This window comes from Pocillopora damicornis, chromosome 11, assembly GCF_964200805.1.
Source record: "Pocillopora damicornis chromosome 11, jaPocDami1.2, whole genome shotgun sequence".
Classification (NCBI taxonomy): Eukaryota; Metazoa; Cnidaria; class Anthozoa; order Scleractinia; family Pocilloporidae; genus Pocillopora; species Pocillopora damicornis.
Window position 1 is genome coordinate 4,373,229 of NC_142680.1, and position 15,324 is coordinate 4,388,552.

General features: G+C 36.3%; 1 protein-coding gene across 1 annotated transcript in view; it reads left to right on the forward strand.

Annotated features, from left to right (window-relative positions):
- Positions 1-10,811, forward strand: part of LOC149037103 (protein sidekick-1-like) — a 20,272-nt gene extending 9,461 nt beyond the window's left edge. The window contains exons 9-22 of the mRNA XM_089186955.1: positions 1-112; positions 818-965; positions 1,338-1,640; positions 1,897-2,199; positions 3,294-3,596; positions 4,485-4,781; positions 5,554-5,847; positions 6,624-6,926; positions 7,395-7,503; positions 7,716-8,025; positions 8,327-8,369; positions 8,643-8,909; positions 9,358-9,666; positions 10,298-10,811. The exon at positions 1-112 is cut by the window's left edge and continues 208 nt beyond it. Coding sequence (XP_089043081.1) covers positions 1-112; positions 818-965; positions 1,338-1,640; positions 1,897-2,199; positions 3,294-3,596; positions 4,485-4,781; positions 5,554-5,847; positions 6,624-6,926; positions 7,395-7,503; positions 7,716-8,025; positions 8,327-8,369; positions 8,643-8,909; positions 9,358-9,666; positions 10,298-10,665 — 3,469 coding nt within the window. The 3' untranslated portion in view covers positions 10,666-10,811. The remainder of the gene's footprint in view (positions 113-817; positions 966-1,337; positions 1,641-1,896; positions 2,200-3,293; positions 3,597-4,484; positions 4,782-5,553; positions 5,848-6,623; positions 6,927-7,394; positions 7,504-7,715; positions 8,026-8,326; positions 8,370-8,642; positions 8,910-9,357; positions 9,667-10,297) is intronic.
- Positions 10,812-15,324: the final 4,513 nt, after the last annotated feature.

A 15,324-nucleotide genomic window follows, 5' to 3' on the forward strand; every position in this document is an offset into this window, starting at 1 on the left:
AGGAAATCCACCAACTCAATCGCCAGCTCAAGAATGGATCACAGAGTACAAACTAAGATTTTCTTTGAATGGTACCACTTTTTTCCCTTATAACGAAAATAAGGCTGACAAGGTTGGTATGACATGCTCTCGTATGCAAGTATTCATAACAGCCAAAATTAATGCTTGTGGTACAAAACTAGAGCTACTCACAGCAATAACAAATTTGCTTATACATGTTGTAGAATATTAACAATATTTACCAATGCTCGCATTACCCACAATATACTTCTGTTGCTTGCAAACCATATTGGCATTACTTTCAAGAATTAATAGTGAAGTTTTCTAATCAATTACATGTACATGTAAGGATTAAAATGGAGTACACACACCCAAAAGCATGTAGTCTATTAGTTAAATATATGTTTTCATAGGAATATGATTGTAGAAAGATGTAGCAAACACTGACCAATTCTAACTGTTCAATCACGTACTGAAAAAATTACCACACAATTTAAAGATGAAGAATGAAATGGTTGTGATCTCTCTGACATTCATTATCTGACCTGTGGCATTCCTCAAGGCACAATCCCTGGTCATCTTCAAATGACTTGCTGAAGTAGCTCAAGCTCTTTAGTTTTTAACCTAGGATGTATACAGACAATGGGGACTTAACCTACCGATAACAGATTTCAGTTGTACACATTACAGATTCTCATGTTGTGTTCTTTTTCCAAGTTACAGATTTTCATTTTGCAAATTGCAGATTTTCATTTTATCTCATTTGCCAAATTACAGCTAACCATTAAATACATCAATATCACTTTTTGTATAACAGGCCTTTCCAGGAAATTCAGGAAAAACTGACACAGTGAAAAACAGTCTAAAGGAATTTGCAAGTGCAAAGTTTATCCGCTTTCTGCCAACAAAGTATAACAGATGGAAGGTTCTTAGAGTGGAGGCTTATGGAATACTTCTGTCTAAAAGTATTTATTTGTTCTCATTTTTGGTCCTCAGATACAAAATGAAGTCACAATAAGTAATTATTAGGACAATTAAGGCAGAACTGGGCAATTTACAATTACGAGGGCGATGTTATTGACGAATATCAAAAGTAAATGTTGGAGATGGCTGTGAAATGCCTATCAACAAAGTTGTGAAGCCTAACTCATAACGAACATCATGGAGAAAATATTGTAAATGCGTAAACAAAGTCACCACCTCAGATGATCCTTCGCACTACTCTTAATCAATATAGACTACCCATTAGGTTTACCGTGGCCGTTAATGACATGTTCTTTTTAAACTTCACATCAATTATTGTCTATGAATTCAAGCATCTCTTGTTGTTGATACAGTTCCGTCGCAACCTCCCACTGCCTTCCAGTTGACTGCAAGCTCTTCTACCAGCATCACAGCTTCCTGGCAGTTACCACCAGTCTTTGCCAGACATGGAAACATTGCAGGGTTTAAATTGTTTTACAAAAAGAAAAGTTCTAGTGGCTCAGCAACAACCTTGCCAATCAGCGATGGAGCAATATTAAGTAGAACTGTCAGAGTGCTTGATAAGTACACAGAATATGAATTTCAGGTTTTGGCCTTCACTTCTGATGGTGATGGACCAAAAAGTTTAGCTAAAGTGGAAAGAACAATGGAAGATGGTATGTGACAGTTCAGGGATAATGAAAAGAACTGTGAAAGATAGTTTTTGAATTTGCATCTTCATTGCAGGTTTATTGGATACCAATCTCATGATGAGAGGGCTAAACAATTGAGTAGTTTGGAATCAATTGGTTACTTTAATTCATCAAAACGCGATAGCATTTATATTCATGTGGCAAGTTAAGATGTGATAAAATTTTTCAAAAAATTTTACAGCTAATAAAACTAATTAAAAACACTACTGCCCAATTGCAGCTCCTTCACAACCTCCATCTAACTTCAATGTCACTCCAACCTCCTCTACTGGTGCAAGAGCATCATGGCAACTACCACCAGCAAACTCCAGGAATGGAATAATTAATGGATTCAAATTATTTTACAAGAGGAAAGACTCGTCAGGCTCAGGCACCATTCTTCTTATCAAAAGTGAATCAATTGTAAACAAAAATGTCAGTGGGCTTTATAAGTACACAGAGTATGAATTTCAAGTGTTGGCCTTTACTTCTGCTGGTGATGGTGTAAACAGCTCTGTTGTTGTTAAGAGAACAAAAGAAGATGGTTAGAGAAACTTTTTGTTTTATCTTAAAACGTCTTGAATTTTTAATGAAAGGTCAGATACACTTGCGCTTTTCATACAGTTTTCTGATTTGATGTGAAAAGTGAAAACATATAATTATGCAATGTGTGATTTTAATGATTTAACACACCGTTATATCAGTGAGTCATGAATGGTAAGCTAATTATATGAAGATAACTAACATAATGTATGCATTCTGATTGACCATCAAATCATGACTATTTACTCAAGAAATTATAAGCATGCAATTGAATGTTCGCAATTATGTTGGCTGTTGTTATTGGTTGCCTTCCTTCTGGGTTTAGAGCTAGATGGTGTACCCTTAACTCCGTTGCAATTTTATAATAATTTCTGGATTGACCATATCCTTTTTTCTTTCATTTGTTTCTGATTGGCATTAATATTAAAACAAACAAACAAAAACAGAAAAACAAATGAACAGAAACCAATACAGCTACAGCACTGATATTCTGAGTCAAATTTGAGTTCCTCACTGGAAGAGGCATCATACAAATTGAAGTAAAAATAAAGTTTGATTCTTTATGTTTACCTCAAAACCATTTACGAATATGGCATATGTTCAAAATAGATTACAGGCTTCATATGCAACAATTTCAGCATGCTAATTGGTTGAGAACACACCAGTTAATCTCATACAGTGCAGAAAGTTGAAATTAAGTGCAAAAATTGGAAATGAAATTGATTCACAGGAATGTCGCAAATGGCGGACAGGTTAGTAGCAAGTAGCAACTTTTAAATTCAAAGTTTGAAGGAGAGTGCTCAAAACAGAAACACCTAACAAAGCAAAGAAAACTGGGTAAAAGTCCGGAAGACTTGGCTTCCCAAAATGGCTTTGACAGAAGTATTGAAACATACGAAATTCTCGAGAAGTTTAGGTAACTGTTCGTATCAAAGACGGATAGACTATAAGGGTGATAGCCTTCGTGTACTGGTTGCTGCTATTAAGTGATTTTTTGATCTAAAATAATGAGAAGATGACGATCATAATGACTTTGCTTATCGTTAGGATTACTGTCATTTTTTTTTATAATCATATGCAACTTCTCAATTACAGTTCCTTCACAGCCTCCTAGTGGCTTTATTCTGGCTGCAACCACTTCTGAAAGTATAACAGCATCCTGGCAGTTACCACCAAAAGACTCCAGAAATGGAATCATCATAGGGTATAAATTGTTCTACAAAGAGAAAGGCTCTTCAGGGGCAGGAAGCTCGAAGCTCATTAACAGTCAGTCAACTCGCTCTCAAGAGGTCACTGGGCTTGATAAGTACACAGATTATGGATTTCAAATTTTGGCATTCACTTCTGTTGGGGATGGACCAAAAAGTACAGCTGTTTATGAGAAAACAAAGGAGGCTGGTAAGAAATAGGATTTTATCTAAGTCCAATTTCCATGAAACTCAGAAAAACATGGATGCAACAAATGTCTCTAAGATGGTATTCCGCCTAAAGAGAGATCAAGCAGTCTTGAGAAAACTTGTATAACTTAATTGTTTGCTTGTCAGGTCTGTAATGTGATAGCTATATCTCAACACAGTCAACATTCCAAAGTCAAAATTTTATTTCAGGAGTTTATGGCTTCCTAAATTTTGTAAAAACACACCTGCCTCCGTACATGCATGGTTATAATGTTACAACATACCTTATTGTTAGCTATTAATCATATGATTTTCAGAATCGTGAAGTAAGAGACCCGCGTAAAACTCCTTTCGCGAGCATTAACTACGCAAAATTTAATGTAATGACTAACAGTTAGGGAAAGCGCTACGTTGCCAAAAGGTAGGAGAAAACAGGAGTCGCTGGGGTAGGAAAGGGTGAGTCAGCTCCTACCGAGGATCTGTTCGAAGAAATTGACCATATCCTTAGGCTGTAAGCGCAAATAGACGGTGTCATGTACTCATGTAAGCACTGCTTTGTTGCAAAGGTACATGTTAAACTGTTTTCAGTTTTGTTTTGTTATGGTAATTTGTTGTTCAGTGCTATTGGAAATTATTGTTACGGAAAATTAAAATCAGTTGTGCTGACTCTGAGACTAACTGTTTATTATGTAATTGCATTTACAACTCAAACATGTTTAAATCTGAATTTGCCTCCTTCCTAGGGAGGCATTGATATCTTTCTGGATGAAAACTTCTTGGTTGTAGCTGCAGGTTAGCTATTTACAGAGGCTGTTGTAAAAAGGAAAATAACACTTAGTCAGATTCATCATTTAAATATACTAATTGAAATATGACTGCTCTATTGCAGCTCCTTCGCAACCTCCCTCTCAATTTAGCGTCACTGTGGAATCTTCAACCAGTATCACAGCATCATGGCGGCTACCACCAGAAGGCGCCAGACATGGAATCATCAAAGGATATAAACTGTTCTATAAAAAGAAAGACTCAGACTCAGCGACCTCCTTCACACTTAACAATATAAAAACATCAAGAAGAGTTACCAAGCTTGATGAATATACAGAATATGAATTTCAAGTGTTGGCCTTCACTTCTGCTGGTGATGGACCAAACAGCTCTACTATTTTCAAGACAACGACGGAAGATGGTGAGAATCAGAGGTGCTTTAGCCAACATTTGAATTAATTGTACCATCATAATTGCCCACATAAAAGTGATGTTAGGGTGATAGCTTTTAAATGTGGACCCCAGGCGCGATACTTCAGCTTGCCTCTTCAGTTAAATTTTTTTCTTGTCATTGAAAAAATCTTCTCCTTTGTCTTTCTTCTACTATTTTTTCATCTAGATTAAATAATTTTAAGCATAAACTTCTTATCTAATTCCTTAAGTCTGCTAGTAATGTTTCTCATATTGAGGAATTAATGTGTTATGATTGTTGCCTTTCTCTTTATTGTAACTGTATTAGAAGGTAATTGTTTATATCATGTTATATCTATGTTAAACCATACAATTTCTAGTTTTAGTGTCTCTCGTAGTAAGTCGTTTTGCTGATTAGTCATTTTATATATGTATTTGTACATCTGAAAGCCGTAAGTTAGATAACTCTTTGGGTTAATTATGTCACCTTCGTTAAATAGAGAATATTTTATTGTATTGTAATATATATTGTCATGGGTTGTGAATAATCAGTCCTTAGAAGTTTGCTTTTATGACTTGAGTTGTTCAGTTGCTCAGATAAGCCAGTATCTTATTTAATTTTGTGTTATCCCTTTAAAAAAGCCAGTTCTTTCTTATCTCATCCCTATACATATTTCTGTTTTGCAAATTTTTGCAATACACTCGGGATTAATTGTTATTCATATGTAACGATTTTCTGTATTATTCTTTTATTAATAATCTCATTAGGTTTATTCTTCCAGCTCCTAGTGTACCTTTATCTTTGTCGGCTGTTGATATGCCGCCAAGCAAGTCACATGGTCCAAGAATAACCCTGACTTGGAGGGAGCCTGCAGAACCAAATGGAGTAGTCAGAAGTTACACTTTATTTTATAGTCACTATGGAGTTGCACCAAGAGAGATTTCCGGAATAGACAAAGATGCATTAAGTCACACAGTCGATGTGTTAGGTGGAGTGACGTATCAGTTTAATGTTAGAGCTGTGACTATTAAACCTGGACCAAATGCCACGAAAACAGTAACTACCAAGGAATACAGTAAGCTTTACTTCTATGTCTTTGAAATGACTTCTTTTCAGAAGAACAAGAACAAGAATGACAACAATGTTAGTTTTACCATACGAAAATAAGTTTTAATATATTCCGTAAATTTAAAAACAGACAGTAGCTGGTCACCCAAAATAACTTAAGGGCTAGTGGGTGACTTCTATTCACTAATTGGAATAAAGACAAAAGTAGGGAAAAAAAGCCGCTACTAGCTCAATTATTTTTGCACGTATCTTCATTGATATTATTATCTATGGTACAAATAATCTAAAAATTATTCACATACACTACTTTACATATATGAAGTAATAAAAATATCAGGAAATAAGATGAGAATTGTAGAAAATGAATAACTAAGTATAGATGACTGCCATTTGCTGTGAATCAATTAACAAAATGTCCTGTTCTTTGCTAGCTGAAGACTAAATCGATCCTAATTGTTCAACTAATCACTACCGAGAAGGAAATGTCTTAGATTTTAGACTTTTGCAGGTACATTTTTAGGTGACAAAGGTTCAACTGTGACTTAAGTTTATTGTTGTTTTATTCTTGTTGTTTTTCTTCACATTGAGATAAATTAATTCCCCTCTGTGAATAGAATAGAACCTTCTTCACCCTCTCTAGTGAACAAGCCGACTTTTAATATTTCATGCGATATGTCGAAGACATGTATTTTGGGACTGCAGTTGTGTAATTTCGCGTCAGTTTAGCTTTTCTTCCTAGAGTAGTTTTATATTGTTGATTTTTTTTGTTTTTTTATCAAATAGAGCCCAGTCGTGGACCAGCAGACATATCTTCCTCTGCAGTGAGCTCTGAAAAATTCAATATAACTTGGCTTGGACTGCTAAGAGAAGTAGCCCATGGCATTATCATAAACTATGAAGTCAGACTCAGTGTAGTAGAAAACTGTACAGAGATCAAATCTTTCTATGATTCAACCATTAACACGACCACTACTAATGTTATCGTGACTGGACTCTCTTTGTGTGCCAAGTATGAGGTGTCTGTTAGAGGCTACACTGCTGTGGGGCCTGGACCCTACAGCAACCCTGTAATGGTGCAGACGTTGGGTAAGAAAGTCTGTGGGCAGTTGTAATGAGTCAATTTGTAGGGAGGAAGTAGAATTGAAAGGTGGTAAAAAGTTGTAAGAAAGTGTGGGAAACAGAAAAGTTATGTCGGTTTCGAGTGAAGGCAAGTGATTAAAGAGTTTGAGTGTGTGATAAAAACGTACATGTAACTTCAACATTTTCCTCTACAGTAAGAACTACTGCTGCTGTTGCTGTCACCACCTTACGACTGTTACAGGATGGCTGCTAATTGCGTCAGCTTTGTCTTTTTTTTTATCTCAGTTAGTTTATACATACAATTACAAAGGTCCACGGGCAAAATAGGCTTACCTCCGCAGTAGTTTTCAATGTTTTCAGCTTTGGATGCCTACAATTGGAAAAATCATGTTTATATATATATATATATACACATAAAAAACTAAGTGTTTTTCAAAGCCTGACTTAACAGAGCCTTCTTTCCCTTCTCCCCAGCTGTGGTTTGGTCTAAAGAAACGCCATCTTCGCCATCTTTTTCGGCAAATTCAAATGAAGGAGGAATTTCAGTTAAAGTCACGCTTCCACGTTTTCCTGGAAATGCGAGGTACGGCTGACTATGCAATTTAACGCTAATTTTGGCTGTATTCCTCTGTTACAATATTCATGATGTAACATAATGTTAATTTTCTTTTTTTACGGTTATCATCATGAGACATCTTGTGCATTGCTATGTGCTGATACGGAAAAGAATTTAAGTAACAATTGACACTATAAGATACTGTTTACATCAAAAATATCGTGTGACGTACCTTGCAGGTTTTTCCAAGTTATCATCATTACATATAGCTCAAACTATACTGGTGCTGTTAACCCACCGGGAAGATTTAGAACACAAGACATGATGACGTATGAAGAAGCGCACAAATCTGCCGTTCCTGCTGCTTATGTCGCTTTTCAGTTTGGAGGAAATGATTTTGATAAAAATCGAGAGTTTGTTGTCGGAGATGGAGCGGAATCCAGCAGTAAAGAAAGGAGTAAGAGAAGAAGTGGTGATCAGTTTTATTACAACAAACCATTGCAGCCGAATACCAACTACAAAGTGTTCCTCAGGGCTTTTGACTCCGAGGTATTCTAACAAAACTTTTGTCATAAGAGAGGGATGTCCTATTATTTCCATGTAAGAACTGAGTGACAAAACTGACCCATCTACGTACTCTGAATCTGCACCCAAATATCTCAGGAACTTTCCCCTCCCAAACTATTATCTTGCCGTTTTTTACCAGCACTTTGGTTTTAGTGAATGCAGTGCAATAACAGTAGCTTTTAACAGGCCTGTAATACTCAAGAGATCTGGGTTACTATGCCATACCCAAATGCAGCAAAAAGTTGCATATGAGTAATTGGTTTTTTGTGGTTATATTTTGCAGACGGTTTATGTCTCTAGTAACTTTGTAAACATCGACACTAAAGGTAATGTTGTTTTTTTGTTTTTGTTCGTTTGTTTTGTATACTTTTCCTTTGTCAGGGGCATCTAACATTCAGCAACCAAAGTTAACTCAATGTAGATCTATAACTTTCATACTGTGTTAATTGTCTTTCTTAGTTTGTAAGTTTCCAATGCAATCAACCGAGGGGCTTTTAAATTATATTTTGGTCGGTAAGGGATGAGCTGCAAAGCCTTAATGCTGTATTTGTGCCTGCTCTTTGTTAAGGAAAAAATACTCCATGTTTATAAAAACTCAGGTAAACCTATCATCAAAGGTCTCCCAAAGACAATCATTACAGAAATTGGCGAACTGGCAGTGTTGACTTGTGAGGTTAGTGGAGACGCTAAGGCTTCTGTTACCTGGACCAAAGATGGACTTGGCAGTATACCTCGCGCTCAGTTCGAGAACAACAAGAAAATACTCATTATAAGAGATGTTGTTCCTGGTGACAGTGGCGTTTATGAGTGTAAAGCAATGAATATGTTTGGAGAGAGCCGTACAGCTACGATAGTTATTGTCGCTGGTAAGTAGAAAGTTTACTACTGTTGCATTGAATATTGGGAAGCAATAACATTTTCATTTCCTTTTGTGAAATAAATCTGTGAAGGAGTAAGTGTTTTTTTATTATTTTAAATTATGTAAATTTTCCAACCTCTGCCTAAATAAATAACTAATCATGGTTCTTTGAAGCACCACGATAATCACCATTGCAACTAGTCTCAACCTTACCCCAACCACTTATTACCAAGGTATTGACGAATTCGTATGTGTACTGAGTACTAAACAGATGTTAGAAATTTGTAATAGAGGGGTGCAAAAACTAAGGCAACACTCACAACAACTAAAAAAACCACCGTTCAGGGCATGTACAGTGTTGCCACATGTTTGTCACACCCTTGTTCCGTTGTCTTGAGTATGGTTTTCTCTAAACTTGTTTTGTTATAATTACGTTTCCCTTTTTTTTCACAAAGTTCCACCCAGAATTATCGAAGAATTTTCCCCTTCTTCAGTGATGTGTGAAAAGCAAACTCCGTGTTTGCTCTCATGTCAAGCAACAAGTTATATTCCGTTTAACTACTCTTGGACTAAAGATGGCCAGGTTCCAACTGATGATGGCATCAAGTTAATGAATAACAGTATCATTGTCACGCCACGGGATGCACAAGATTATGGGCAGTATGTGTGTCACGCTACAAACAGCTTTGGTTCAACAGAGTATAAAATCACCCTGCTTTCTCCTAAGAATAATGAAGATGATGGCGTTAAATACCCTCAAAACGGTAAATATTCCTTAATCTTCGAACGTACTCAAATGTTTTCTTTAAAAAAAATTTGGAAAGCTTAGAACTTTGAAGTCCAGCGTGGAGTTTATGGGCTTCTAATTACTGTTGTCTGGTATAACCATTCATGTATCAAAAGCAATATTATATGGTGGTCCCATACGCCGACGTTTTTCTGTGTGAAGTTACATTTTCTTTCTTTCATTAGAAAGTTATAATAGTGTAATTATAGTGTAACCATTCCATATATCATAATTGGTCTGTTACGTTGTAACTTAATCAAAACAGAGCTATATGAACTAAGTTTAGAAAGGCTCAAAACAATAATATGTCTCTATTTCTCTAATTAATTGTCCTGCTGGTTCGAGGTTAATGAAGGTCATATATGTTAATTGATAACAAAATTTCGAGTTCATAGGCATAAGAAATATCTGGCATTTAATGAAGACCAAGCGACGAGGCAACAGAAAGTTTGGAACTGGTTCATGTTTCGGGGTTAAAAAACAACGTCGTATTCCTTAGGGTAAACATACTTGAAAAAAAAAAACCGCATCATTGCAGTGAAACAAGGTAACTAAGCAGTCTTGAGTGTTGATAGTTGGTTTGAAAGTCGTTTGTTTTCTTTCACAAGATACACAAAGCATCTTCCTCGCTAGTGTAATCGCATTGTCTTGCATTGTGGTCGTGTTGCTCATTATAATATGTGGGCTGATATGGCAGCGGAGACGAGCTGTTCCTAATAGGAGGACACGGAGTGAAAAAAAAAATGACTTTGATGGCGTCAAATCTTCACCTGATCAAGAGCTACGTGATCAGCACGCTGCAGACCCAGATTTATACATGGAACTCAAACCCAGGCCTTCGAACCAGGAGTCTCATGTTCCTACTGAGTATCAGTCGTTACATGAAGAACCCGAGAACCCCGGATATTACAATATGGTGCTTCAAAAAGAAAATGGAGGGAAACAAAATGAAGAAGTATATGAGGAATTATGCTAATCCCTCAACTAATTTTGTATCCTTCTAGTTTAGATTGTTCATCTTGTGTCATACACTATGCTTAGTTAAATGCGCATGTTGATTTGTTCTGTATGATCTAATGGCAGACAGATGCATAGATGACGTCACCATAAACAACAGCTTGCTTCTTCTTTGTAAAAAACAAGTAGATTCCATGTTGCCGTGAGTCTGTTCTGTAATAAGTCACAGAAGACGTCAAAATGTGCTAAAAAGATTAGTGCCAGACTCGACTGCGCTTCGTGTGCCACACTTTAGTTCTCACCACATTTTAACGTCATCTGTGATCCATAACAGAACAGACCTACGTCTACATGGAATCTAATTGTTAATTAGAAACGGTACTTCGGTTTGTGAAAGACTTTTTTATTGTCTCGCTTAAAGAAGCACTTAGTAATTTGGCAATGAAATGCATACGTTTGAAGTCTTCTCCTCCTCATTATCGTCATGATCACTCTTACAATCGTAGTGTCGCATTGAGTGCGGTTATCTAACCTAGCTGTAAGGAAGATATACGAGATACAATGATAACACTAGCTTATTCAATAGATCCTGTTTGTTGTAAAGTAAGGCCTCGAAGACTTCTTCAACGTGCAGTAACCTTTCATTTGGTCCATTTGAAATCAATTTCCTAATCTGTATTATATTTTACATGTATCGGTATAATTGTATCTTTTGTTATTGATGTATGTGAAATGCCTTACGATGGAATCGCGTATAACCAAATCTGAATATTTAGCTATAACCTCGAATGAGAAGTAAACGAAATTCGTAACTGTAGGCGAGATCCCCAAGTCAAACGAAGCCTCTTACAAGACGATGGCACATGTACATAAACTTACTTTTCTTGATGAATTCCTGTTATCAAGTGAGATTTAATCTACAACATCTTAAACCGGTAGCAGCACGAGAATTCGAATTCAACTTTAAGTGTGCTCTGAACCAGCAGTAAAAATGAAAGAATTAATTATGTCATCTTTTAGAGTCCCTAGATGTAAAAATAGAATGAAGCGTAACAGTGTCATATTTTTTTTTTACCAGTACTGAAAGTTGTTCCTTATATTTTACCCCTTGAGGAGGGTTCTCTTTTCTGAGTCATGTATTGGACATAAGGAACGTTTTCATTATATTTTTAAGTAAATTCTTCTTAACTGTAAAGACAATGTATTGCAATTGAAAAATGTTAAGCAACAGAGTATTATTGGTAGGTGTTTGTAGATAAGAGAATGGAAGGTAGTAAAGTATTTGTGTTCCATGAGATATTTTTAACTTATAGAGTAATTACTGATTAAAGAAAATGCTTGGAGAAGTTTTTCCGATGCAATAACATTTTAGTAAGCATTTCAAATACACAGAACTTTAGCAACAAAATAGTTGTAGGTATGAAATAAAGTGTTTTCACAAAAAGATGTGCCTGACCTTGGTATGTCATGTCTCTTTTATCCACTTCTTTTCATGCAATAACATTTCGATGTCAAGTATTTTTTGTCGAAAACCAGACATGTGACACAAAATCCGTTCATTTAATATTCAGTCTTAGCCAGGGTTCAATTCAGTTACTGAAAATATTCACCGTCGCACTTCTACTTGCCACACATTTTGCCTGCTACGCAGCTTGTTGCCAAATACCGTTATTAGTTCGGATGCAGTATCATCCAGTCACAGCCTTTATTTTCTACGTTTGATGAGGTTCCCCAGTTTGGATTAACTGCATTGATTGATATCGCCATTCAGCTAGATATGCATGTGAACTTGCACGAGCGGTTAGCGCGAGCGGCACCGCTGCAAAGGCCCAGTTTTTCTGTTGTCTTAGTACCACTGACCACTGCTTGCTAAGAACTGTGACAGAAGGACATTAGTTATACTCTTTTGTTCAGAATAATTGATGGATATAAACTCTATTGACTTATAGAAGCGAGTTTGAAGGTTATGATCTAATGTGGAGTTTGTCTGAATATCCTCTGGATAGCGATTTATTTGTTAGACTGAGTTATCCGCCCTTTATACAACTGGGCCCAATGTGTATTGTGACTATCCTTTGGCCTGTAACACTTCAAGACATTGCATTATTTCTGAAATATGATTGTGCACTCTCTTCTTGCTTTTAATATCACATTGAGTCGGAGAAAACCAAGCTAGATCCACTTTTTCTGTTATCATAGTACTACTGACCTCTGCTTGCCAAGTACTGTCACAGAAGAACACAAGTTATACTCTTTTTTTCAGAATAATTGATGATAGAAAGGCTATTAACGTATGTGAGCGAATTTGAAGGTTGTGACCTATTGTGGAGTTTTTCTGATTATTGCTGCATTTAATACTCTGATAAGGTTTATCGAAAATGCTTATTAAAATTAGATTTTTCAGCAGCTCTCGCACAAAAGACAATTTTCCTTTCTCCATCCTTGTCACGGAGCTCGTTTTACTTCTTATTTTTAAGATTAGTTTGAAGAAAGTGATTGCATGCGGAAACCCTTAAGAGAGGATGTCAGCATCCCTCGAACAAACTTGAAATATTGTGGCAAGTCGTCCAAAATTCGTTTTCTCTCCTACTTTCATATTTTGTAGCCCAATATGTTCTAATAATTTTGGTGTAGTTTTTTTGTGAAAATATATTTCAGTTTTCGAGAAATGACTTTTTTCGTTCAACCGCTCAAATATTTTATTTTATTCAAAATGAGTCATTTCTGAGTGAGTTTATTGGGGTTTTCATTACAGAACGAAACACTCATTCTGGACGCCCTTTTCTACCAGTACAATGTAAACGCGGCACGGCTCTAATATTTGTATGAATCCTCTGTAGGAGCAAGGGAAGCATTGAAAAAGACAGAAAAGGACATAAACATTTGTTTTATCAGGCTAATTTTTACAGTCACTTTATAACCATCCTTTGGTCTTTTAAAAGCTTGAAGCTCAGTAGATTTTGTCATATCGGTCATTGTTAAAACTGTCTTTGATTTGATGCTACTTTTCGACATAGGAAAAGTATGTCGGACAAAAATATTCACCAAAAAATTAATGTTTTTTTGCCAGCTTCAATAACGACAGGGGATTAAGTTTAGATGATGATAAAAGAAAGGATTATGTTCACAGAAATACTGTTGGTCTAGTACATTCGTTACATGAGGTAACACAACTCTGATAATATTCATGGTGAACATTTGCATATTTGAGCGGTCCAATGAAAAAAGTCATTTCTCGAAAACTAAAATAAATTTTTACAAAAAAACTACACCAAAATCATTAGAACATATTGGGCTACAAAATATGAAAGTAGGAGGGAAAACAAATTTGGGTGACTTGCCGCTGTTTGTTTGATGAATGCTGACATTAGCTCTTAAATTTCAAGAATTTATTTCTTAAACTATAGCTGACCCTGCCTTAGTCGAGCGTCTTATTTGTTACCCCCCTGTGGACAAGCACGTATTCAAAGAGATTAATTGCGCAACAAAGACCCTCTAGTATCAGGCTCTAAGAGTTTCGTGTTTCATTTCGCGTCAGTTTCACTTCGAGCGTACACCAAAGATTTTATTTGGTACTGTTTCGTTTTTCTTCCCACCCCCCCTCCCGCCCTGGCTGATTTTGCGTGATGTCATAGAGTAGTAGAGAGGTTTATTAGGCATATTATTGGCTGATGTTTACTTTTCGTTCGTTGTCTTCAAAAACTTCTCTGTGTGCGAAAAAGCGAGTTGTGTTTTATTTGTGTCAGCGGGCGTAGTTAGGGAATTCGATGTAATTTTTATGTCGGTCGATGATTTAGTGGTTTTTTTTCTTCCTCTGCCTTTTCCTATATAGACATGGGTATGAAGAGATCTGAGAATGTAAACTAACTGCCATCTCATCTTTGACAAGGTCAGCATTAGATTCCATCCACCAAAACCACCTCGGTCGAGAGGGACTGAGATGGAATATTTAATAACTTGCAAAACATAACCGAAGATTCTCGGAAATCCGCAAGTGATGTTGCCGAACATCCGAAGCTGTAAATCCCATGATTCTTGAGGAACAAACAGAAACAGCATAGCGAGAATTTTAAGTCGCGAACCATTGATGGTAGACATGCAGATAATTTAGGATACGTAAATTCTGTTGATGAGGCGCTTAAACTTATTGCGGAATTTGAAACAGGATTGACGACGAAGTTTTCTTTCTTTAAAGCTGTCAAAGGTTTCGGGAACATATATTTATATATATTTGATATAGCTCTTTAGCATTACAAAGCTTTGCTATCGTTATTGTGCATTCTCACTAGTTTGTCTAGTTCAAGTCCTCTGGCATGGCTTGGATGATACCACAATCGTGGAATCATTCGGGTTAATTTAATGCTTACACCTCCTTCCTCGGACAGAAGTCACAAAATACTGGGGGAAGATGCATGAGATATTTAAGGAGCAAAAATTCGTTTTTTACTGGTGTGCCTTTCCCAATTTTGGGAAGGAAAGTGTTCAATTGCCAGCACGGCATAGATTGAACAGCTGGAGAGAAAAGGAAACGAAAAGATACAGAAGAAGTACTGTATATAATAATTTCTTTTTATCCTCAACCTTTGTGTTTCTGTCAACTATGGCTTGCTAATTTGAAAGGTCAAATACATGAATGGGTCATATGACATTGATCTCAGAATACTTTTATGACAAACGT